A 22,253-nucleotide genomic window follows, 5' to 3' on the forward strand; every position below is an offset into this window, starting at 1 on the left:
CCCCCTCCGGACCGACCGACCGACCCCACCACCGTGCAACCCCTCAAAAACCCCGTCAAAACCCTTCGGTTTGTAGCCAGGTCGGTGTCAATCGACTGCTCTCGGCGAGCTCTACAATTGTGTACCTTCGGTTCAGCTGGAGGCACAACTTGACTGGCAGCCATGCCACACATGTCCATGTGTCCATGGCCGACCACCGACCCTTCTGTCAGACTACCGGGGCGTGCGCTTAAGCTTACAATTGCGCTGTACATATGATGTTTGGGATTGTGTGCCGGAAGAGATCGGTGGACGTTCTCCCGGGATCATGTAAAGAATCCCGGGATTCATGTCACGCTCGATGGCCGGCGGCAGCCTTGTCGCCATGACCCACACCAAGCCTTGGCCGTTACATGTCAGCATCAGTTCGCATAGTCTCCATCACACCAGTGAGAGACGCTCGAGTGGGGCTCTACGCTACTACGATGCCCATGTGGACGGACATGCGGCCGCTTTCCTGAGGCCAAACGTAATGCAAGTGCTTTAGTATGTGCATGCTAATGTGTGCTAGTGCTTGTGCTATTGGGTGGAGCGTTTAGAGGGGCGTTTAGGGCGCGGAGACGAAATCTGGCAGTCCCACCCACATCCGCGTGACGAAACCTTGGGGACCCCCAACCCCGACGACCGACCCTGAACTTTGAGGGCCCATAACTTTGCAATTACTACCCTGATTGAAACTCTGAAAGTGGATTTGGAGTCCTCTCGTCAAGCTCTTTCGTTTGAGAACATGGGGCCTTTCCCAGTCGAGACTACCCCCCCCTGGAGGGTGACACCGAAAGTTACATGGCAACGCTGAGCTTCCTGATACAGCAGAAGACAGCATTGCGTTCGTCGCCATACGGTCTGCAAATGATCCTCGTGTGTGCCTGTGATCCGCTCAGGGATGAGCTGCCCGCCATGCATGCTGCCCTCCGGGGCTCACATCGACTTAGCCTGACACACGCACGCCAGCCACGATCATGGCAGCTTGGTTATGCATTCTGGATACGTTTATTCGTGTGCACCCGTGTGGCCAGTCCAGGAAAGCAACCCGCAGCCGAAGGGGCACACGCCCCACACCACCCAAACATTGATTGGTCCAATGAGTCCCTCTTCACGCAGTCATGCGTGTTGCGTTACACTGCGGCTCCTGTGAGATCCCGCGGACAATAAGAAGCACTCGCGTTCCAAGCCACACGGCCGCACGATCTTACACAGCTACAGCCTCACATTGCCATACGGCGTCGCCGCCAGTCCGCCCACCCCGCATTCACACAAGGGAAACGTTATGAAGCAGCCGTCTTCCGCCCGTCCTACACTCAGTATCATTCATCGCATCTCAGCCTACGTGGGCTGTGCATGTTTGAACGCAGTCCTGACATAACGCCCTCTCGCAGCCAATGCGCCGTTGCCATAACGTCGGTTCGTTCGTCCTTTCAATGCCCGTCGTTCACCACATCTCGACACCGGCCATGGACGCCATCGGGTGCATCTGGGTTCGATGTGTGGGTGAGGGAAGGGATGTGGGTCGGGCGCGCCTAGGTGCTATGGCGGTTCCAGCCCACACACACCCATTGGTGTCGCATGCCTCTTGCTGACCCTGCGTCGTGCTCCTGCTGCCTTGCGACCATCGGACCAGCGCATGCCTCCTGTAACGCCTGCAATGTTTCCTTCCTTGCACGTCTTTTCCTGCCGTGCACAGGCCTGCCCGCCGCCGCCGCTGCCGCCGCCGCCGCCGTCGTGGCGAACAACAGCATCAGCAAGGTTCTGAAGAACAAGAACCTCATCATCGACGCCACCGACCTGGGCAAGCTCGACGTCGAGTCCGCCAGCTGCGCCGTCCAGCTGGCGACACCGGCCATTGACGCCGTCGACCGCATCCAGCTTCTCAAGGGCCGCATGGGCTCGCTGGAGTTTAGCTTGACGCCCGGCTGCTGGCTTCACCTGAAGATCGCCATCCTGAGGGGCAACAAGCGCTGGCGCTGGTTCCTCGCCAGGCTGACCTCGCTGGAGCTGCTAAACAGTGCCTACGACGGCGGGCTGCGCGGCCGCTTCCCCAGCGTGCTAAAGATGGCGGCCGCTTGGAGGAGTTTAAGATGGGCATCGTCACCATTGATAGCTTGGGCGAGATCACCGCGCTCAGGTTTGTCGACGCCGAGTCTGGTGCGCCCACCAAGCTATCGATGGTGATGATGCCCATCTCGAAGTCCTCCAACGCGGCCGCCATCGTGAGGACGCTGGGAAAGCGGCCGCGCAACCCGCCATTGTAGGCACTGTCCAGCAGCTCCAGCGACGTCAGCCTGGTGGGGAACCAGCGCCAACCTTTGTCCTTGACCAGGATGGCGATCTTCAGGTCGAGCCAGCAGCCGGGCTTCAAGCTAAACTCCAGCGAGCCCAGGCAGCCCTTGAGAAGCGGGACACAGTCGATGGCGTCCATGGCCGGTGTCGCCAGCTGGACGGCGCAGCTGGCGGACTTGGTGTTAAGCTTGCCCAGCTCGGTGGCGTCGATGATGAGGTTGTTGTCTTTCAGAACCTTGGGGATGCTGTTGTTCTCCATGGCCGCGGCGGCGGCGGTGGCGGCCGCTGTGGCCTGTGCAAGGTAGGAGAACAGGAAGGAAACGTTACAGGGGTCACGGGAGGTAGGCATGCGACGTACGGGCATCCATGTAAGGGGATGCTGCGGCGCTAGTATGCGAAGACTGCCGCCTAGCTACGCACCCAGACGGATGAAAGGCCGCTATGACAGACCGCAGCTCTCAGGCGACAGTAGTGCCAACAATTGCGGGAACATGAGTACGGTAACCACGCACACGGTGCTGCACCCGACCAACATCCACAGCCGTCCACATCCCGTCCACACGTGCACCATTCCCCTTGCGCCTGCAACTACAAAGGCACGGTGGCACGACACGCACCTGCCGGCAGATCACGGGTTCCAGCGGCCGCCGATGCGCCGCCACCGCCTGCCGCAGCCGCGCAGCCGCCGCGCCCGGGCCGGCATTGCCGGGCCGCGGCCCCCCTGCTCCGGCACCGCCACCATGCCCCACCTGCTCCGGCAAACCAGGGGTGCTGGAGGCGGAGGAGGCGGAGGACGCTGCCGGGGCTGTGGGCGGCGTGTCGAGGCCGTTGCACTTGTACACGATGAGTCCGTCCCCCATGGCCAGCGTGACTAAGGCGCCGTGGACCAGGCTGATGGTGGTCACTGTAATTGGCGGCAGGGGACAGCAGGGTGCATGGGGGACTAAGGCGGGGTGTGTGGGGTATAAGATGGGATGATGTGGGTCCTTGTGCCCGGACCCAGGTCAGTTCCCAAACCCAGATCCAGAACCCAAGCCCCGAAGACAATGTGTGCGGGCTGCAGGGCTGTGGGGAAGGGCCGCCAGACTGCATTAGCGCGGCGGCGTCAACTTGGCACTCGGTAGCACCCCAACTGAGCACGTCGCACAGCATACGGTGACCAAAGCGCGCCCAGGTTCCCCAACCCCAACCTGCGCGTGCAAGCAGTGCCGCCACTCACCCGGCCCACTGTGGCCCTCCAGCGCCACTCCGCTCAGCGCGTCCCACACCCGCACCTCCCGAACGCTGCCCGTCACCCGCACCAGCCGCTGAGAGGGCGGCAGCACTGCGCCGCCGCGCCGACGCCTGCCTAAATGTGCTGCATCGACGCTGCCGGCGGCAGCGGCCCGCTTGGGCAGCAGCGCGGCACCAGTAGGGGCATCTGGTAATGACGTCAACAGCAGGGACGGCGGCGCCGCCAGCCCGAGGCCGTACTGCCCTGGCGGCAGCGCCTTGCCGGCGGCGGCGGCGGCGGCTGGCGGCGGCACCGCCGCACTGACGTCTAGGTCTGGCGGCAGCAGCTCATCATCACAGGCGGCGGCGGCGGCGCGGGGCAGGTAGCCGAGCTTGACGGACAGCACACCCACCTGCGACCAAGGGTGCGGGCGGGTTGCGAGTGTCAGGCAGAGGGAACAGACTTAGAGGAGCGGGAGCAGGGAACAGCGGGGACTGTTGGGTGGGCGTGCACAGCAGGTAAGAAGCAGCCAGTAGGTTTAGGCCCGCAGGTTTAGGAAAGCACAAGGTCAGTGGGGCGTTAGCAGTGGAGCACGCCGCGCCCCAGATGCCCTGTCCCCCAGTGCCACCACCACAGCCATCTTTGTTGGCAGCGAGTTGGGCGGCGTTGTAAGATTGCGGTAAAGATGGCTGTGGTACCGCAATCTTACAACGCCGCCCAACTCGCTGCCAACAGACCCGCCGCTCACCGTGTGGCCCTTGAGGGTGCTCAGCACGGACGCAGACGCCAGGTTCCACACACGCACCACGCCGTCCGCGCCCCCCGTCGCCACCAGCCACACCGGCAGCGCCGCCGCAGCCGCCGCGGCCGCGGCGGCCGCCGCCTTGTTCGTCCTTGTCACGCTACCCAGGCCATCAATCGGGTCCCCATTGGCATCGAGTCGTGCGTCCAGCGGCGTACGTGAAGCGCCCGCGGCCGCAGGCCGCCCTCTTGCTGCTGGTAGGCTGGCTGCCGCTGCCGCTGTGGCTGCTCCTGCAGGCGCGGGCGGGCTTGCTGAGGCCATTGGAACCTGGGGCGCGGGCGCGGGCGGCTGCACCAGACTGGTGTTGAGCAGGTGCACCAGGGACGAGAGCAGGTCCACATGCGCGGCCAGCACCTGCATTTGCACGCATACAAACAGCAATGGACGTGCCGTGTCGTGTCTGTCGTGTCTGCGATTATCGTCAAGCGCTTCAAGGCCGCTGTGCGTCTGTTCTCCCGCGCGGAGGCCAGCGCTATGCATCTCGCCGCCCGCACTGCCACTGATTGGGCCGACGCGCAGCTGCTGCTGCAGTGCATTCACGGCTACGTCCCGCACGCCGCGGAGGCGAAGAGCTTGGATCTTGTCACAGTGCAGCTGCTCACAGAGGTTGGCGACAGGCTCGAGAACACCGAGCTCGTCATCGCCAGCGCTCCGGGAATATCGCTTACCGAGCAGGAGCAGGTAGATGAGGCACCGTGGCGATATCTACCTGCTCCTGCTCGGTCAGCGGCATCCCCGGAGCGCTGGAGATGACGAGCTCGGTGTTCTCGAGCCTTGCGGCAAGCTCCGTGAGCTTCTGTATGGCTGCAGCGTCCAAGCTCTTCGCCTCCACGGCGTGCGGGGCGTAGTCATAAATGCACTGCAGCAGCAGCTGCGCGTCGTCCCAGTCAATGGCCGTGCGGGTGGCGAGACGCTTGGCGCTGGCCTCCGCGCGCGCGGGGGAACAGACGCACAGCGCCCTTGAAGCGCTGGACGATAATTGCAGACATGATTGCGGCATCCTCAATGGGCTGCTGCACGCCAGGAGCAGCGGGAGCGGTATAGGCGCGGCGGCGGGCGTCTGGGCGGCAGGAACGGCGGCCGTCGTTTTGCTTTTAAGCGGCGCGTGAGCTCGTGCTTGTAGGGTGCTGCAAGGTTTTGGTAAGGCAGTGTGTGGCGTCTGAAGGACTTGAAAGTATGTGACGAGAAGCGATAGCACAATACATACCAGCTCCAGCGTCTCGGAATGGGTCTCGGAATGGGTCTCGGAATGCGGTCGCGGGTATTCTCGCTTTCGCGCGCTTACTGCCGCAAGCAAGGGCGCCGTGCGTTGTTCCACAGCCTTGGGCCGTGCCGGCAGCCGCGCCTTTAAATAAATGTAGTATGCTTCAAAACCTTCAGCTTAACCCAGAAGTCGGCGTGCCACCGGTGGCCCGACCCACCGGCGTGTGTCGGGCTGGGGGGGGGGGGGGTTCGGGATGGTTGGGATGGTCGGGAGGCATGGTCGGGATGGTCGGGGTGGTGAGTGGTGAGTGGTGGAGGGGTGAGAGGAGGAGGGGTGGAGGGGCGAAGAGTTGGGAGGCGCGGGGGCATCGTTTGACGAGGCATTAAAGAAGCAATGCCATCTACCACACGCACACCATCGGCGGTCGAGCGTTCTGCGCGTGTGCCCCACGCATGTGCCCTAACTAGCGGCGCGCTCTGCACAGCCGTTCACGTCCCGTCCACACGTGTTCCACCCCCCTTGCGCCCATCACGTACGGAATGACACGAAGCACGCACCTGCAGGCAGATTACGGGTTCCAGCGGCCGCCGATGCGCCGCCACCGCCTGCCGCAGCCGCGCAGCCGCCGCGCCCGGGCCGGCACTGCCGGGCCGCGGCCCCCCTGCTCCGACACCTCCACCACGCCCCGCCTGCTCCGGCAAACCAGGGGCGCTGGAGGCGGAGGAGGTGGAGGACCCTGCTGGGGCTGTGGGTGGCGTGTCGAGGCCGTTGCACTTGTACACGATGAGTCCGTCCCCCATGGCCAGCGTGACTAAGGCGCCTTGGACCAGGCTGATGGAGGTCACTGCGAATGGCGGCAGGGAACATCACGGTGCATGGGGGGATAAGGCGGGGTGCGTGGGGTATCAGATGGGATGATGTATGTGGGGAGTCGTGTCCAACCCAGGTCAGCAGTTCCAAAACCCAGATCCAGAACCCCAGCCCCAAAGACACGGTGTGCGGGCTACACGTAGACTGAGGAGAACGGTCGCCAGGCGGCATTAGCGCGGCGGCATCAACTTGACACTCGGTAGCACCCCAACTGAGCACGTTGCACAGCATATGGTGACCAAAGCACGCCCAGGTTCCCCAACCCCAACCTGCGCGTGCAAGCAGTGCCGCCACTCACCCGGCCCACTGTGGTCCTCCAGCACCACTCCGCTCAGCGCGTCCCACACCCGCACCTCCCGAACGCTGCCCGTCACCCGCACCAGCTGCTGAGAGGGCGGCAGCACTGCGCCGCCACGCCGCCACCACCCGTCTCCCTGCGCTGCGTCGCCGCTCCCACTGCCGCTGCCGCCGGGAGCGGCCCGCTTGGGCAGCAGCGCTGCGCACGTGGCATTCGCACTGGCGTCTGACATTGATGTCGATAGCAGCGATGGCGGCGCCGCCGGCCCGAGGCGGCCGTACTGCCCTGGCGGCAGCACGCCAGAATCAGTAAAGCTGTAGAATGACTTGCGACCTGCGACCTGCGCATGCGTTGGTGGCTTGGTGCGCACGGTTGTGCGGAAGCACGGGCAGCTGATAGCAGGTGCGGGTGGCGACGTGCCGTGCGGGTCCATTAAGACGCCCTCGGGTGACAAAAGCTGGCCACAGCTGAAGGACATGCACGGTCCCTGCGGTCACACCAAGCCGTATGTTCTCCCCCATGCGCTCGCTCCCATGACTTGTTAGGGCCATGGACACATGCGCCATGGACATCACCCCTGGACGACTCTGCGTGGACCGTGGCGTGGACACGGTGAGCTCGACTGTCGCAAGCAAACCCCCGGTCCGGACTACCCACCAGTTAGGGCCATGGACAAGGCCGCTGACCGCTGTAACCTTACGGCGAATACCCATACCCAGCTCCCCACGCGTTGAATGCTCAGAGGAGGAATGTTAAGTACGGTATGCAGGATGTACTGAGGGCAAGCGAGCCATGACTCTCTAGGGCGTATCAGTGACAATGCTGACATTATCAACAAGTGTGCAACAGCGCATGAATGCCCGGTCAGTCACCAATGGGACACACAGCGACGGGCGACACGCCCGGCCGAACCCGCCACCCCCCGCTCACACACGCACTGCGCACGCTCCTGCGCCCGCCCGTGCAGGTGCAACGTCGCATCTGCACGCACGGGCGCACGGCGGCACGCCCACGCTTCCCGTACTCCCAGCCATAGCTCCCAGCCATAGCTCCCAGCCATAGTTCCCAGCCATCCTGCTTGCCAACCTCCTTGCTCTCCCAGCCCCACGTCCACACGTACGCACGTCGCTCCAGTGGTAGCCAGCAGCTCGATGCAGCCATTCAGATAAACTTAAGGAGGATACGCCGAGTCCTGGGCTCCTGGGCAACGCTGCGAAACATCGTTGGAGCACGCCGACCCATGGCCTGCCAACATTGTTGAGGCAAGCAATATCATGCGGACATGAGGCATGTGTATATCAGACAGCAGTTGGCGTTTTTGGTGGACGACATCGACTGTGGTGGGCTCCCAGTGCCCTTGAAAGCGAGTTGTGGGTCAAATGAAAGGCATAGTACTGTATAGATTGTTGCCATGAAGCACACGGGCGTTAGCAGAGGGAGAGTGAAGCTGGCCCAGTTGTGCGCGGCCAATTGCTCGCCTTGCGCCTTCTCTCTCGACTCGACACATTATATACATACAGTAACCTTTGCTCCAAAGACTCAGCTTTGTATTCTGACTTCGTTTTGTTGCAGCGCAACAGGAGACTCGGTCAACCCTGAGCTGGGTCAGTCTTCGCGCAAGTTTGCCACCTTTCCGACCGCCTCTCAAGAATGATTAGTCTTTCTCCGTCCACAAGAGGTTCATTAGGGCCTTACCTAGGTATAGGCCTAGGCGTTGGCCTGGTTCTCGGCGGGGGAATCGTGGGTTTCCTTCGCCACCGCCGGTACCAGGCCTCAAAGCTGCTCCACCTGCAGCAAGAGCGAATTGTTACCTCAAGCGTCGCGGCTAACTCGTCGCCGGCTCCGGACGCGTGCGCAAGCGACTGCGCAAGCGATGAAGCGCGACCGGTAAGCCGCTGGTCTTTGGTTTGCTTAACGTTTTCACGCTTACGGGTTTGTGCATACGGGCCTGTGCAGCTCGACGCTTGAACGGTTCTAGCAATCGAGCAGTTATCGTTGCTGACTTCGCAAAAGCAGAGAGCACAGAGCGGTATCAGTATCAATCTTTAACCACCGAATAGCTCAAACACCTTCCTCCTGTCCTTCATGTACAGGCGCCCTGTGCGCAGCCCGGTGACTGCACGGTCGCCGGGTCAGCCGCTGCTCGGGACGACTGTGCGGAGAGCCGGAGTAACAGCAGTGACAGTAGCGACGGCGAGGCGCCGTCGCCTTCGGGCCGACAGGTAGGATCTGGCCGTTGGCTCGGCGCTCAAGCCACGAGGGGTTCTGTGCAAGCCGCCTAGCTTGCCGCCTCTGCAGTTATGTGACAAGTGTGGCACCTTCACCCCCCTCATGCCCCTCATCGCGTTCTTTGTCACTGCAGAGCCTCGCCACCTTCCTGTCCCACCACGGCCTTGAGCGCTGCGTACCTGTGCAAGAGCTTGGACAAGGTGGCTTCGGGCGCGTTCAATCAGTGAGCATCCCGATTCCCGGCGGCGGCGTCATCAAGGCTGTGCGCAAGGAGATCTTGCGCCGCACCGACGGCGTGTCACGTACCGAGCTGCTGCGGCAGGAGGTGGCGGGCACGCTCGCTGCACGGGGCTGCGCTAGCGCTGTGCAGCTGCTCGGCTGGACGGAGCCGCAGACGGATGACGACCCGCATGAGCTCCTGCTCTCCTACGTGCCGGGAATGACCCTATATAAGTACCTGGTAAGCTGGGCATCATCCCGGTGGGGCCCGAGGCAGTGACATGGGTGTTGGGTGTTGGTAGTTGGCATGGGTACGTTTAGGCGGGTTGGCGCACCACGGCACTCCTGGACACCTGCTGAATACCTCAGTTCTTGGCTACAACGCACACCTTACAGTGCTGCCTCCTCCCTCGCACGTCACCAATGCAGAACCTGCTGCACATCACATACAAGGACCAGTGCGCGGCGGAGGCGTGCACGAAGGGCAAGAAGGGCAAGCGGGTCAAGGCCCCCACGCCCCGCACCCTGCTGCCCACCCCGCTGCTCAAGAAGCTGGCCATCTCGGTGCTCACGGCGGTGGATGCCATGCACAACAACAACATGTGTCACGGTGACATTAAGAGTGCCAATGTTTTTGTCGACAACAGTGACGCGGGCGGCGCCATAGGGTTTGTCCTGGGCGACATGGGGACTGCCGAGCCTACCGACAGCGAGGGCATGCTGATAAGTGGCAGGATCGGGGGGTCCCGGGCGACAGCGGCACCCGAGCAGCGCGTGTACCTGGTCGGGGGCACGCCGGCGTGCGGGCTGAGCCGCATGATTGACCTGGCATCGGTGGGGCTGCTGCTTGCGGAGGCAGCTCAGTTCCGCTCTGACCCCGAGCGGCTGTGGGCGTACTCGGTGTTTGAGGACGACCTGGACGAGTGGGTGCCTGAGGGCTGCCGCGACCTGTGTGCGCAGCTGCTGGCCCCCTCGCCCTCCGACCGCCCCAGCGCCAAGGAGGCGCTTGCGCACTGGTGGCTGAACGAGTAAGACAGCCTGCGGCAGTCTGCAGCTTGGGCCGCATGCAAGAGAGGGCCATCGGGGTGGCGGACTCGATGCATGTGTAGGCCTGCATGCTGTTTCTCAAATGCGTCTGAATCCAATGCACGGTTTAAGAGCTTGGCTGGACTTGCATCTACGGTGTGCTGGTATAGGTACAGGTGGTGAACGCGGGCATTGACCGAACGAACTGAGGATATGGGCAAAGGTGCATTGGCTTCGCGAGGGCGTTACGTCGGGACTGCTTCCAAACATGCGCAGCCCACAGATGCAATTTTTGATACAAAGTATGGGAGAACGTTAATGGGGGGCTGTGCGCGTTCAGGGGTACACGGTGGACATTCGGGACAGTGGTCGCAGATGGGTGGGTGGGGACAGTTCGTGCCAGATATGTGGGGAACGCACGGTAATTGATGGGGCGCCTGAAAAGACAGATGAGCCGGACCGGACCAGAGGAGGGAGAGATTGGGCGGAAGGCATCATATAAACAACTTCGGTATCGAGCTTGGTTGGGCTGCAATAACTGGGCCCACTACGTGAAAATGCGCTGGTACGGAAATGGCAAGATGGCGCGGGGTGCTCTTCTGGACTGGCCACAGGGGTGCCCACGAATGACTGTATTCAGAGTGCATATTGTAACTGCAATGATTGTGCTTGGCGTGCGTGTGTCAGGGTAAGATGATGTGACCCCGGGAGGGCACCATGTCTGGCGGGCAGCTCACCCCTGAGCAGACTACAGGCACGCACGAGGATCATTTGCAGTAGTTCGTGACCAGATGAGCTGCATGAGCATGAGCGTTTTCACGGGTTCGAGTCCATGTGGCCTCAACTCCTTTGAGTCCGCCATTCTCTACGTACACACGGTACACTACGTATAGCCAGCGGCTCCTATACGCCTAAATTGCCATCCTTATCAATGTTCGCGTTCACCACCTGTACCTATACCAGGACACCGTAAATGCAAGTCCAGCCAAGCCCTTCAACCGTGCATTGGATTCAAACGCCTTTGAGAAACAGAATGCAAGCCTAAACGTGCATCAAGTCCGCCATTCCGATGGCCCTCTCTTGCATGCGGCCCAAGCTGCAGACTGCCGCATCTGTCTTACTCGTTCAGCCACCAGTGCGCAAGCGCCTCCTTGGCGCTGGGGCGGTCGGAGGGCGAGGGGGCCAGCAGCTGCGCGCACAGGTCGCGGCAGCCCTCGGGCACCCACTCGTCCAGGTCGTCCTCAAACACTGAGTACGCCCACAGCCGCTCGGGGTCAGAGCGGAACTGAGCTGCCTCCGCAAGCAGCAGCCCCACCGATGCCAGGTCAATCATGCGGCTCAGCCCGCACGCCGGCGTGCCCCCGGCCAGGTACACGCGCTGCTCGGGTGCCGCTGTCGCCCGGGACCCCCCGATCCTGCCACTTATCAGCATGCCCTCGCTGTCGGTAGGCTCGGCAGTCCCCATGTCGCCCAGGATAAACCCCATGGCGCCGCCCGCGTCAGTCTCGTGGACAAAAACATTGGCACTTTTGATATCACCGTGACACATGTTGTTGTTGTGCATGGCATCCACCGCCGTGAGCACCGAGATGGCCAGCTTCTTGAGCAGCGGGGTGGGCAGCAGGGTGCGGGGCGTGGGGGCCTTGGCCCGCTTGCCCTTCTTGCCCTTCTTGCACGCCTCCGCCGCGCACTGGTCCTTGTACGTGATGTGCAGCAGGTTCTGCAGTGGTGATGTGGGAGGGAGGAGGCAGCACTGTAAGGTGTGCGTTGTAGCCAAGAACTGAGGTATTCAGCAGGTGTCCAGGAGTGCCGTGGTGCGCCAACCCGCCTAAACGTACCCATGCCAACTACCAACACCCAACACCCATGTCACTGCCTCGGGCCCCACCGGGATGATGCCCAGCTTACCAGGTACTTATATAGGGTCATTCCCGGCACGTAGGAAAGCAGCAGCTCATGCGGATCGTCATCCGTCTGCGGCTCCGTCCAGCCGAGCAGCTGCACAGCGCTAGCGCAGCCCCGTCCAGCGAGCGTGCCCGCCACCTCCTGCCGCAGCAGCTCGGTACGTGACACGCCGTCGGTGCGGCGGAAGATCTCCTTGCGCACAGCCTTGATGACGCCGCCGCCGGGAATCGGGATGCTCACTGATTGAACGCGCCCAAAGCCACCGCGTCCAAGCTCTTGCACAGGTTCGCAGCGCTCAAGGCCGTAGCGGGCCAGGAAGGTGGCTAGGCTCTGCAGTGACAAAAAACGCGATGAGGGGCATGAGGGGTATGAAGGTGCCACACTACTCACATAACTGCAGAGGCGGCAAGCTATGCGGCTTGCACAGAACCCCTCATGGCTTGAGCGCCGAGCCAACGGCCAGATCCTACCTGTTGGCCCGAAGGCGACGGCGCCTCGCCGTCGCTGTCGCTACTGTCGCTGCTGTTACTCCAGCTCTCCGCACAGTCGTCCCGAGCAGCGGCTGACCCGGCGACCGTGCAGTCACCGGGCTGCGCACAGGGCGCCTGTACATGAAGGACAGGAAGAAGGTGTTTGAGCTATTCGGTGGCGAAAGATTGATACTGATACCGCTCTGTGCTCTCTGCTTTTGCGAACGTCAGCAACGATAACTGCTCGATTTGCCAGAATCGTTCAAGCCTCGAGCTGCACAGGCCCGTATGCACAAGCCCGTAAGCGTGCAAAACGTTAAGCAAACCAAAGACCAGCGGCTTACCGGTCGCGCTTCATCGCTTGCGCAGTCGCTTGCGCACGCGTCCGGAGCCGGCGACGAGTTAGCCGCGACGCTTGAGGTAACAATCCGCTCTTGCTGCAGGTGAAGCAGCTTTGAGGCCTGGTAGCGGCGGTGGTGCAGGAAACCCACGATTCCCCCGCCGAGAACCAGGCCAACGCCCAGGCCTATACCTAGGTAACGCCCGAATGAAGCTTTTGTGGACTGAGAAAGACTAGTCATTCTTGAGAGGCGGTCGGAAATGTGGCAAACTTGCGCGAAGACTGACCCAGCTCAGGGTTGACCGAGTCTTCTGTTGCGCTGCAACAAAACGAAGTCAGAATACAAAGCTGAGTCTTTGGAGCAAAGATTACTGTATGTATATAATGTGTCGAGTCGAGAGAGAAGGCGCAAGGCGAGCAATTGGCCGCGCACAACTGGGCCAGCTTCACTCTCCCTCTGCTAACGCCCGTGTGCTTCATGGCAACAATCTATACAGTACTATGCCTTTCATTTGACCCACAACTCGCTTTCAAGGGCACTGGGAGCCCACCACAGTCGATGTCGTCCACCAAAAACGCCAACTGCTGTCTGATATACACATGCCTCATGTCCGCATGATATTGCTTGCCTCAACAATGTTTGCAGGCCATGGGTCGGCGTGCTCCAACGATGTTTCGCAGCGTTGCCCAGGAGCCCAGGACTCGGCGTATCCTCCTTAAGTTTATCTGAATGGCTGCATCGAGCTGCTGCCTACCACTGGAGCGACGTGCGTACGTGTGGACGTGGGGCTGGGAGAGCAAGGAGGTTGGCAAGCAGGATGGCTGGGAACTATGGCTGGAAGCTATGGCTGGGAGTACGGGAAGCGTGGGCGTGCCGCCGTGCGCCCGTGCGTGCAAATGCGACGTTGCACCTGCACGGGCGGGCGCAGGAGCGTGCGCAGTGCGTGTGTGAGCGGGGGGTGGCGGGTTCGGCCGGGCGTGTCGCCCGTCGCTGTGTGCCCCATTGGTGTCTGACCGGGCATTCATGCGCTGTTGCACACTTGTTGATAATGTCAACAGTGTCACTGATACGCCCTAGAGAGTCATGGATCGCTTGCCCTCAGTACATATTGCATACCGTACTCAACATTCCTCCTCTGAGCATTCAACGCGTGGGGAGCTGGGTATGGGTACGGTATTCGCCGTAGGGTTTCAGCGGTCAGCGGCCTTGTCCATGGCCCTAACTGGTGGGTAGTCCGGACCGGGGGTTTGCTTGCGACAGTCGAGCTCACCGTGTCCACGCCACGGTCCACGCAGAGTCGTCCAGGGGTGATGTCCATGGCGCATGTGTCCATGCCCTAACAAGTCATGGGAGCGAGCGCATGGGGGAGAACATACGGCTTGGTGTGACCGCAGGGACCGTGCATGTCCTTCAGCTGTGGCCAGCTTTTGTCACCCGAGGGCGTCTTAATGGACCCGCACGGCACGTCGCCACCCGCACCTGCTATCAGCTGCCCGTGCTTCCGCACAACCGTGGTGCATTCACCGTAAGGTCGTGTCCTGGGTAAGGTCGCAGCATTGTGATGAGGGCTCAGTTGTCAAAGGGAACTACCTGGCCAGACTCGGCGCGCCCCAGCTTTCTCGCATTTCCAGTTGTTGCGCATGTTCGTGTGCGTGCAGTGAAGGCTAATAACGTGCCTGTGCCCCTCCCCGTGCCCCAGCCCTTCATCCCCGGAACACTGATGCTCGCGATCCAGCACCCCTGGAATTATTCGTGTTCCTGGCACCTGGCCCAACTCGTACCGTATACGTACGTTAGCACGACGAACTTGATGATGGCTTGCAAGCACGCGGTCGGCTAGCGGATCAGAAGTGTACGGCAGTACCCGGTGTGCACGTGCTGGCTGCACATATGTGACCCGGTAGTCCTCACTACCACCAAAAACGGTGTCAGCTTGTGAATGCGTTGAGCCAGTACGGTACCGGCACTCAGTATGGGTGGCTTTCACCCACATGACTGGTCAGGGCGTCAGGCACATAGGCTGCAATAATGCTGTGTCGCGGGGCCCATCCTGATGCTGGTGGCGGTGTTCGGGCAGTGAACATGCAGTGGGAGCCGCAAGCGGTGCGGGACGCGGCCAATTGAAGGTGCTACGGTGATACCCGGTTCACAGGTCTAGGCACGAGGTCTATAGGCGTACATGAGGATAGTAGACGCAAGCACAGAGGTGAGCCGGTGCGGAGTTGCTGATGGCGGCGGGGGTGGCCGGTTGCAGCGGCTGCGGTAGGGCCACGCCCGCTGGACCCGGTGGTATGGTGCTCAACGCCAAGCGCAAGGCGTTCCCGCAGCACGCCGACACGGAGGACTTCCAGGCGGTGCTCGTGTATAGCTGGAAGCGCTGTGTCGCAGGAACACTGGTCAAGGGACTAGTTGGCTAGCTAGCCAGAGACTTCACAAGATGCATGGTGGAAGGTTTCCCCGCACGGTTTCCCCGCCACACGGAGGGTTTCCCCGGAGGGTTTCCCCGCCACATCATTACGCTCTGGGCGCCGGATAGCCAGGCAACAGTACCTGCCATATATATGGACATTTGCACCCCGGCTAGATTGCGTTGCGGGCGGTCGTCATTGGGCAAGGGTGGCGTTGACCATGTTGGGCGTGGGTGACCGGGCGACCCGAAATGTGGGGAGGACGTGGGGGCAGAAAGCGCGCGTCAAAGTAGATGTCGAAGGCGATGGGGGACGGATGGAGAGGGTGGCAGGTATACAGAGGCGTCGTTCGGGTTACAGGCAGCAGATGACAGGGTGGGGCGCCAGCTGCGAGGGACCAGTTGAGAGGCATGTGATGCATGACGGGAGTCCATGGCGGAGGAACTGCGTTTCAGGACGATGACGGCGGAGGTGGCGGGGTTGGCGGTCTTGGTGAGCACGGGTGAGCAAGGCGGAGGCGAGAGACGGAGTAACATCCAAACACACTGTATGGCAGAAATGAGCGGCCCCCGCCCAGCGATGCCAGGCATCATTTCCATGGGCACTCGGTGGGCTAAGCTCAGAGGCCTTGATGCGTAGGCTACCCATGGGTGTATAGCCACGGTGTATAGCCCTGTCGGTGGTTGAAGTTTTGTTGCTTGATGCTGACACCTATACCGCTGGCGAATGCCCCATGGAAGTTTGGCTCTTGAGAGCTATAGTGCTGACTTTTGCCCCTACGCTGCGGATGAACGCGCCCATTAGCCTGGCTCCAAGTAAGTGTGCGCTCGGACTTAGAGCAAGAGCAAGCGGATCAGACCAATGAACTTAATGGCTAAAGACCCGTGCACCACAGCACGGCACGCCCAGCAGCCTTTCATTACTACTCGCATGGACTCTGTTGAGCAACAAAACTCACGCCCACAAGCCACAGGGAAAGCCGCGCTCTTCACATGAGGACTGTCAAGTCGTCAAGAAACCAACCGGCACCTCTATCTTAGCAGCTCACGCGTGGCAGTCGTCTCCTTACCCTATCTCAGCCCCTTAAACCCTAGGCAAAGCAACTAACAGTCAGCCTCCCCTACTAGCTACATCCCACGCACATGGGCCCGTACCATGCGGGGGTGCCTGCAAGCCCACCATATGTCCACAATCGACTCATACACCCTGTGCAGCAGTAACCTCGCACCCCGTGCCCAAAACGAGCAGCCGTGCTCATGCGCATGCTGGGCATCTCTCCAGCCTCCCCTTCTTCTTTGCTAGCTATCGGGTTCCTCGCTCGACTGCTTCCTGCGCTTGTGTTTCGGTTTCCCATCGGCGTCACCGACTACTGTTTCTGTCCTGCTCAACCGCAGCCGCAGTGACCGCCTTCAAGCTTATCTGTAGACTCAAGCAGCCCCGCGACCGCAGACCGCGCTCGGCACCTCATTAAAGGGTACGCCGAAGGCAGTCTACTGCTTGCCTTACACCGTACGTACTTGCATTCATCTCAGGGCGGCAGCAGGGTTGAGTGAGACAGCCTCTGCCACGGCTGCAGGCCTGTATCTGCACCACCCGCTCAGGGCGCAACCCTGCCTGCTATCTTACCCGCCTAGACCTATCAAGCGAACCAGTGGCGTGAGAAAATAGATACCGCCGACGTCTCATACGGCGGCGCAGGGTACTGCTGGGAAGCAGCGCACCTTCCCAGCCCTCGACAAAAGCATTTAACTTGCGACAAAATTGTCCACCGGTGGTGGTCAGGCGTCCGCTACGCTTTTCTGACCGACAGGCATGATTTCAGCCGCCAGTGTTGGGTCGTCCACGTTGGGTACCAGCATGGGAGGGGTTCCGCCAACGCTGGAGCCGCCACCGCCACTGCTGCTGGCACTGGCGCCACCGCCACTGCTGCTGCCGCTGGCGCCACCGCCACTGCTGCTGCAGGTGTCGTGGGCGCCTTCGCCGTTGGAGCTGCCGCTGGCGCCACCGCCACTGCTGCTGATGGTGCGGCGGGTGCCAACGCCGCTGGTGCTACCGCTTGCGGCGGCCGCAGCGTCGGTGACCAGCGGAAGGGGTGTCGGCGGAGGGGTGGACGAGATTGCCGTGACCTCGCCCGAGTTCATGCTGATATAGCCCTTGCGGACCGCCGTCAGGCCCAGCGCCAGCTCGGCCGCATCACGATAGTGCGCAGTGAGCCCACCCTCGAAGGCGCGGTTCAGGGGTTCGAGGGATGGGAGCGCGACAGTGGTTGTCTGACCGTCGTCTCCGTCGCCGAAGAAATACACCTTCAGGTCGATGGATCGGTCGGGGTCCAACACGAACTCGGGCTTGCCCGGCGGGCGGATCTTCAGCTTGATGAAGTCCATGGCCTCGAGAGGCGGTGTCGCCATCGTGAAGGCGCACCAGGCGGACTTGAGGTTGAGCCCGGTGGAGTCCAGCTTGTCGGCGGCGGTGCTGCTGGTCAGCTGCTTGCGGATGCCCTCCTCCACTGCATCGTCGGCCGCGTCCTGCATGGCGGCGGCCTGCGCAAGTAGCAGCATGAGGCAAGACATGGGTACGAGCGAGAAGCATGCGACACGGCGGCGGCATGGCCTTCTATCTACCCGTACCCACCCCATCCAGATTCCTTCTACCCCACTCCCAACCCGTGCCCCAGCGAGCCCAAACCTGATCCAACCCACATCTCCTCACCGCCCCCTACCCATGCTTCAGCCCAATTACACCCAACCCAACCCCACCCCACCCCATCCCCACCCCATCTATCCCCTGCCTGTGCCCCAGCCCAAATAACGCAACCCAACCCCAATCCCCTCCTCCCCTAAGACCACGAACCCAGATGCTAGGCATGATGTGCTTTGGCTGCGGCTTGACCTCAGCTTCAGCGGCTGACCACACCACGTCCCTGTGACCCGACATGGCCCGGAGCAGTGTGCGGCTGGGCACGTGCCAAAGCCGGATGCAGCCGTCCACGCAGCCCGTGACAACCCAGTCCTCCCCAGCCGGATCGTACGGCGCATCGTGCGGCGGGATCACGGCAGTAGCAGCGGGCGCCTCCGGCATTGAAAAGCGCCGTGCTTGTGCCGCCGCCCCTGCCAAAGCTACTGTTATGGCTGCTCCAGGGCTGCAGCTGCTGCTCAACAGGGTCAGATGAATGGCTTTGCCTCGCAGGGCTGTTGTCTGTGCCGCCGCCGCTTTCGGTGTTGGGCTGCTGTGGGCCGGCGCCGTGCTGGTTGCGCGCTAGCGTGGAGAGAGGCACCAGCTGCGGCGCGGGGTGTTGGAACGTGGGCGCTGGCGCGTTGGGCGCGTAGGCGAAGCGCACGTTGGTCACTTCTGCAGGGTGGTCTAGCAGCACGGCGGGAGACTCGGCCTCGCTGGAGTAGCGCCACGCCGCCACCAGCCGACACACCCAGTGCTTGCAACGTCAGCATAGCCCCTTACATGCCTATAATCATGCGCTTTGGCTACGCATGCTAGTGACCGTACACAGGCCTCGGATACGTCGAGCGCGGGCGGCCCCACCCCCTCCGTGTCGTCGGCCTCACCAGCTGGGGGCCGTGCAGGTAGACCTGGCCGCGCTCGCAACACCGCAACCGCGCCTTGCCCATTCGCAGCCACATGAGGTGGCTTCGGGGCAAGACTGGGCAGTGTATTTGTAGGATTCTGCGGGAGGGGCGAACATTTGTTGCACACGGCAGTCGAGACACGGCAACACGCAACGCGTCCTGCAAGAAGGTGTTGAAGTAGTTACATCTTTTACCTGTGCACCAAGGTACAATCCGAGCTTTAGCGGCTGCTGAGGAGTCTCCCTTGGCTTCTCCGGCTTCGTGGGCTATTCGTCTTCACGGCCAAGCCCTCCCGCTCAGAAAACGTTCCTTCTTTGTAAACCTGCCAATTAAGCAGGTTACCTATTATAACAAAATGACATGCTCCTTGTATTCCCCGTCTTAACTTCAACGGGACTTTTCGTCGCGCGGTGTCAGAACTGCATACTTTTAGGGAAACAATTCACAAACGCTGCAGTATTGGCATCATCAAATGCATCCATGTGCAGCAAACCCTGTGACACGCCACCCGCCAACGCCCGTCATCCGCCTATGCGCCCCCTCGCCCCGCTTGGCTGTGAAGCACGACCCCTCATGGCTCATGCCCTCTTTGCCATCGCAGTGCTGCCGTAACACGGCGTGAGAATGCCGCATCCCCACAAATCGAGGACAGGGAGTGAAGGGTGGTGCCGAACCTTACGTCGTGATTTACGCAGCCCGGTCAGTGTTGCGTTTCTTTAAGCGCGTCATTATCAATAGACTGCACTAACTCTCAAGTTACGCTCGCCGCTCCGCAAGGTATGATTCATGTACAACCCCGTATACTGTCCAAGGTCAAGGGGAGTACCGAACGCCATCTCGCCATTTCCGTGTCACTCTGTCTCCACGTACCCTGACATGCAGCCCAGTATGCAGCCACACCAAGCTCATCACCGTAGTTGCACTCACGAAGCAGCCGTCTTACCGCCCTACATTAGAGTCGTACACCGCATCGCAGCCTACGTGGGCTGTGCATGTTCGAAAGCAGTGCTGGCGCAACGCCCTCTCACAGCCCATCGGCCATTGCCCATCACCTCAGTTCGTTCATTTGTTCAGTGCCCGCGTTCACCACCTGTACCCACACCAGCATACGGTACCGTAAATGCAACTACAGCTAAGGTTATAAACCATGCGTCGGATTGAAATGCCTTGCGAAACAGCATCCAATCCTGAACGTGCATCAAGTCCTCCACCCCTACGTCCACGTGCCTACGTCCCTCGATCTTGCAAGCGGCCCAAGCTGCAAGGCATCCGTCGTCTTCTACTCGTTCAGCCACCAGTGCGCAAGCGCCTCTTTGGCGCTGGGGCGGTCGGAGGGCGAGGGGGCCAGCAGCTGCGCGCACAGGTCGCGGCAGCCCTCGGGCACCCACTCGTCCAGGTCGTCCTCAAACAGCGAGTAGGCCCACAGCCGTGTTGGCATTGGGCGGAACTGAGCTGCCTCCGCCAGCAGCAGCCCCACCGACGCCATGTCAATCATGCGGCTCAGTCCACACGCCGGCGTGCCCCCGGCCAGGTGCACGCGCTGCTCGGGTGCCGCTGTCGCCCGGGAGCCCCCAACCGCACCACTTATCAGCATGCCCTCGCTGTCGGTAGGCTCCGCACTCCCGAAATCCCCAAGGACAAAGTGGATGACGCCATCTGCGTCGCCCGTGTTGACGTATACGTTGTCACTTTTGATATCACCGTGACACATGTTGTTGTTGTGCATGACGTTGACCGCCGTGAGCACCGAGATGGCCAGCTGCTTGAGGAGTGGAGTTGACAGAATGGTACTGGTACGGGGGATCAGAGTCTTGCCCTTCTTGCCCTTCTTGCCTTTCTTGGCGACGAAGCGCTTGACCACGTCCGCGCGGTGCACCAGGTCCTGATGTGGTGATAAGGCAAGGACGTGGGCAGCACGGTCAGTATGGCACAAAACGGAGCGCATATGGCAGGTGCTCGACAGAACTGAGCAAATGACCGATGTTCACCCGCCCTTGCGTGCCGTTGGCAGCTGCCAAACATGCAAGTGCTAAGAAGGGTACCACCCAAACAATGCCCGCTTACCAGGTAGGCAGACAGGGTCATTCCCGGCACGTAGGAAAGCAGCAGCTCATGCGGATCGTCATCCGTCTGCGGCTCCGTATAGCCCAGCAGCTGAACGGCGCTGGCACAGCCCGCTGCTGCGCGCGTGCCCGCCACCTCCTGCTGCAGTAGCTCCGTGCGCGAGAGGCCGTCAGTGCGGCGGAAGATCTCCTTGCGCACGGCCTTGATGACGCCGCCGCCGGGAAGCGTGATGTTCACTGCTTGAACGCGCCCGAAGCCACCTCTTCCAAGCTCTTGCACAGGTTCGCAGCGCTCCAGGCCGAGGCGGGCCAGGAACGTGGCGAGGCTCTGCAAGGACAAAGAAAGTGGTGAGGGGCATGAGGGGGATGAAGGTGCACACATAGTCACATAACTGCAGAGGAGGCAAGCTGGGCGGCTTGCACAGAACCCCTCGTGGCTTGAGCGCCGAGCCAACGGCCAGATCCTACCTGTCGGCCCGAAGGCGACGGCGCCTCGCCGTCACTGTCGCTACTGTCACTGCTGTTACTCCGGCTCTCCGCACAGTCGTCCAGAGCAGCGGCTGACCCGGCGAGCACGCAGTCATCGGGCTGCGCACAGGGCGCCTGTACATACGAAGGACACGAGGAAGGTGTTTCAGCTATCCGGTGGTGAAAGAATGATGCTCTGTGCTCTCTGCTTTTGCGAACGTCAGCAACGATAACTGCTCGATGGCCAGAACGGTTCAAGCGTTGAGCTGCACAGGGCCATATGCAAAAGCCCGCAAGTGTGCAAAACGTTAAGCAAACCAAAGACCAGCGGCTTACCGGTCGCGCTTCATCGCTGGCGCAGTCGCTTGCGCACGCGTCCGGAGCCGGCGACGACTTAGCCGCGACGCTTGAGGTAACAATCCGCTCTTGCTGCAGGTGGAGGAGCTTTGCGGCCTGGTTGCGGCGGTGGCGCAGGAAACCTATAACTCCCACGCCGAGCACTAGGCCAACGCCGAGGCCTACACCTAGACGTCCTAACGAGCTTTTTGTGGACTTCGGAAGACTCAACATTTTTGAATGGCGGTCGGAAAGGTGGCAAACGTGCGTGAAGACTGCTCTGCTCGGGATTGACCGAGTCTGCCGTCTCGCTGCGATAAACTGAAGACAGTGTGCAAAGTCGAGTCCTAGGGCGAGGCTTCTTTGTCTATGTTGTCAAGAACAAGAAAGAAGGCGCAAGGCAAGTAAATATGCGATGGGTGTGCGATGAGGCGCAACTGGGCCAGGTTCGCACAACTCCCTCTGCAATTGCCGGCGTACTTCCCTGTAAAATAATTTGTGCTT

At 61.4% G+C, this 22,253-nt stretch overlaps 5 protein-coding genes across 6 annotated transcripts; 1 reads left to right on the forward strand and 4 right to left on the reverse strand.

Annotated features, from left to right (window-relative positions):
* Positions 1-806: 806 nt before the first annotated feature.
* On the reverse strand, positions 807-8,134 carry CHLRE_06g266052v5 (uncharacterized protein). The gene is made up of 9 exons (XM_043062860.1): positions 7,828-8,134; positions 6,704-7,043; positions 6,093-6,379; positions 5,753-5,766; positions 5,041-5,299; positions 4,278-4,685; positions 3,536-3,941; positions 2,934-3,220; positions 807-2,608 (listed from the first exon to the last, which is right to left on the reverse strand). Exons 2-9 carry the CDS (start codon positions 6,933-6,935, stop codon positions 1,934-1,936), a joined length of 2,568 nt encoding a protein of 855 aa, XP_042923566.1. The 5' UTR covers positions 6,936-7,043; positions 7,828-8,134; the 3' UTR covers positions 807-1,933.
* A 100-nt stretch (positions 8,135-8,234) lies between these two features.
* CHLRE_06g266100v5 (uncharacterized protein) lies at positions 8,235-10,936 on the forward strand. The gene is made up of 4 exons (XM_043062861.1): positions 8,235-8,590; positions 8,797-8,925; positions 9,066-9,392; positions 9,581-10,936. Exons 1-4 carry the CDS (start codon positions 8,354-8,356, stop codon positions 10,181-10,183), a joined length of 1,296 nt encoding a protein of 431 aa, XP_042923567.1. The 5' UTR covers positions 8,235-8,353; the 3' UTR covers positions 10,184-10,936.
* Position 10,937: 1 nt separating this feature from the next.
* Positions 10,938-13,914, reverse strand: CHLRE_06g266150v5 (uncharacterized protein). Its single transcript, XM_001696217.2, has 4 exons — positions 12,897-13,914; positions 12,553-12,687; positions 12,086-12,412; positions 10,938-11,897 (listed from the first exon to the last, which is right to left on the reverse strand). The coding sequence occupies exons 1-4, from the start codon at positions 13,131-13,133 to the stop codon at positions 11,295-11,297; spliced, it is 1,302 nt and encodes a 433-aa protein (XP_001696269.1). The 5' UTR covers positions 13,134-13,914; the 3' UTR covers positions 10,938-11,294.
* Positions 13,915-16,154: 2,240 nt separating this feature from the next.
* On the reverse strand, positions 16,155-19,004 carry CHLRE_06g266200v5 (uncharacterized protein). 2 transcript variants are annotated; one of them, XM_043062862.1, is made up of 3 exons: positions 18,862-19,004; positions 18,152-18,649; positions 16,155-17,841 (listed from the first exon to the last, which is right to left on the reverse strand). In XM_043062862.1, the coding sequence occupies exons 2-3, from the start codon at positions 18,377-18,379 to the stop codon at positions 17,080-17,082; spliced, it is 990 nt and encodes a 329-aa protein (XP_042923569.1). In that variant the 5' UTR covers positions 18,380-18,649; positions 18,862-19,004; the 3' UTR covers positions 16,155-17,079. The 2 variants fall into 2 exon arrangements, with proteins under 2 accessions (XP_042923569.1, XP_042923568.1); XM_043062863.1 differs by lacking the exon at positions 18,152-18,649.
* Positions 19,005-19,051: 47 nt separating this feature from the next.
* CHLRE_06g266250v5 (uncharacterized protein) lies at positions 19,052-22,174 on the reverse strand. Its single transcript, XM_043062864.1, has 4 exons — positions 21,750-22,174; positions 21,414-21,548; positions 20,947-21,273; positions 19,052-20,764 (listed from the first exon to the last, which is right to left on the reverse strand). Exons 1-4 carry the CDS (start codon positions 21,981-21,983, stop codon positions 20,162-20,164), a joined length of 1,299 nt encoding a protein of 432 aa, XP_042923570.1. The 5' UTR covers positions 21,984-22,174; the 3' UTR covers positions 19,052-20,161.
* Between the last annotated feature and the right edge of the window lie 79 nt (positions 22,175-22,253).

Source organism: Chlamydomonas reinhardtii, chromosome 6, assembly GCF_000002595.2.
Source record: "Chlamydomonas reinhardtii strain CC-503 cw92 mt+ chromosome 6, whole genome shotgun sequence".
NCBI classification, from domain to species: Eukaryota; Viridiplantae; Chlorophyta; class Chlorophyceae; order Chlamydomonadales; family Chlamydomonadaceae; genus Chlamydomonas; species Chlamydomonas reinhardtii.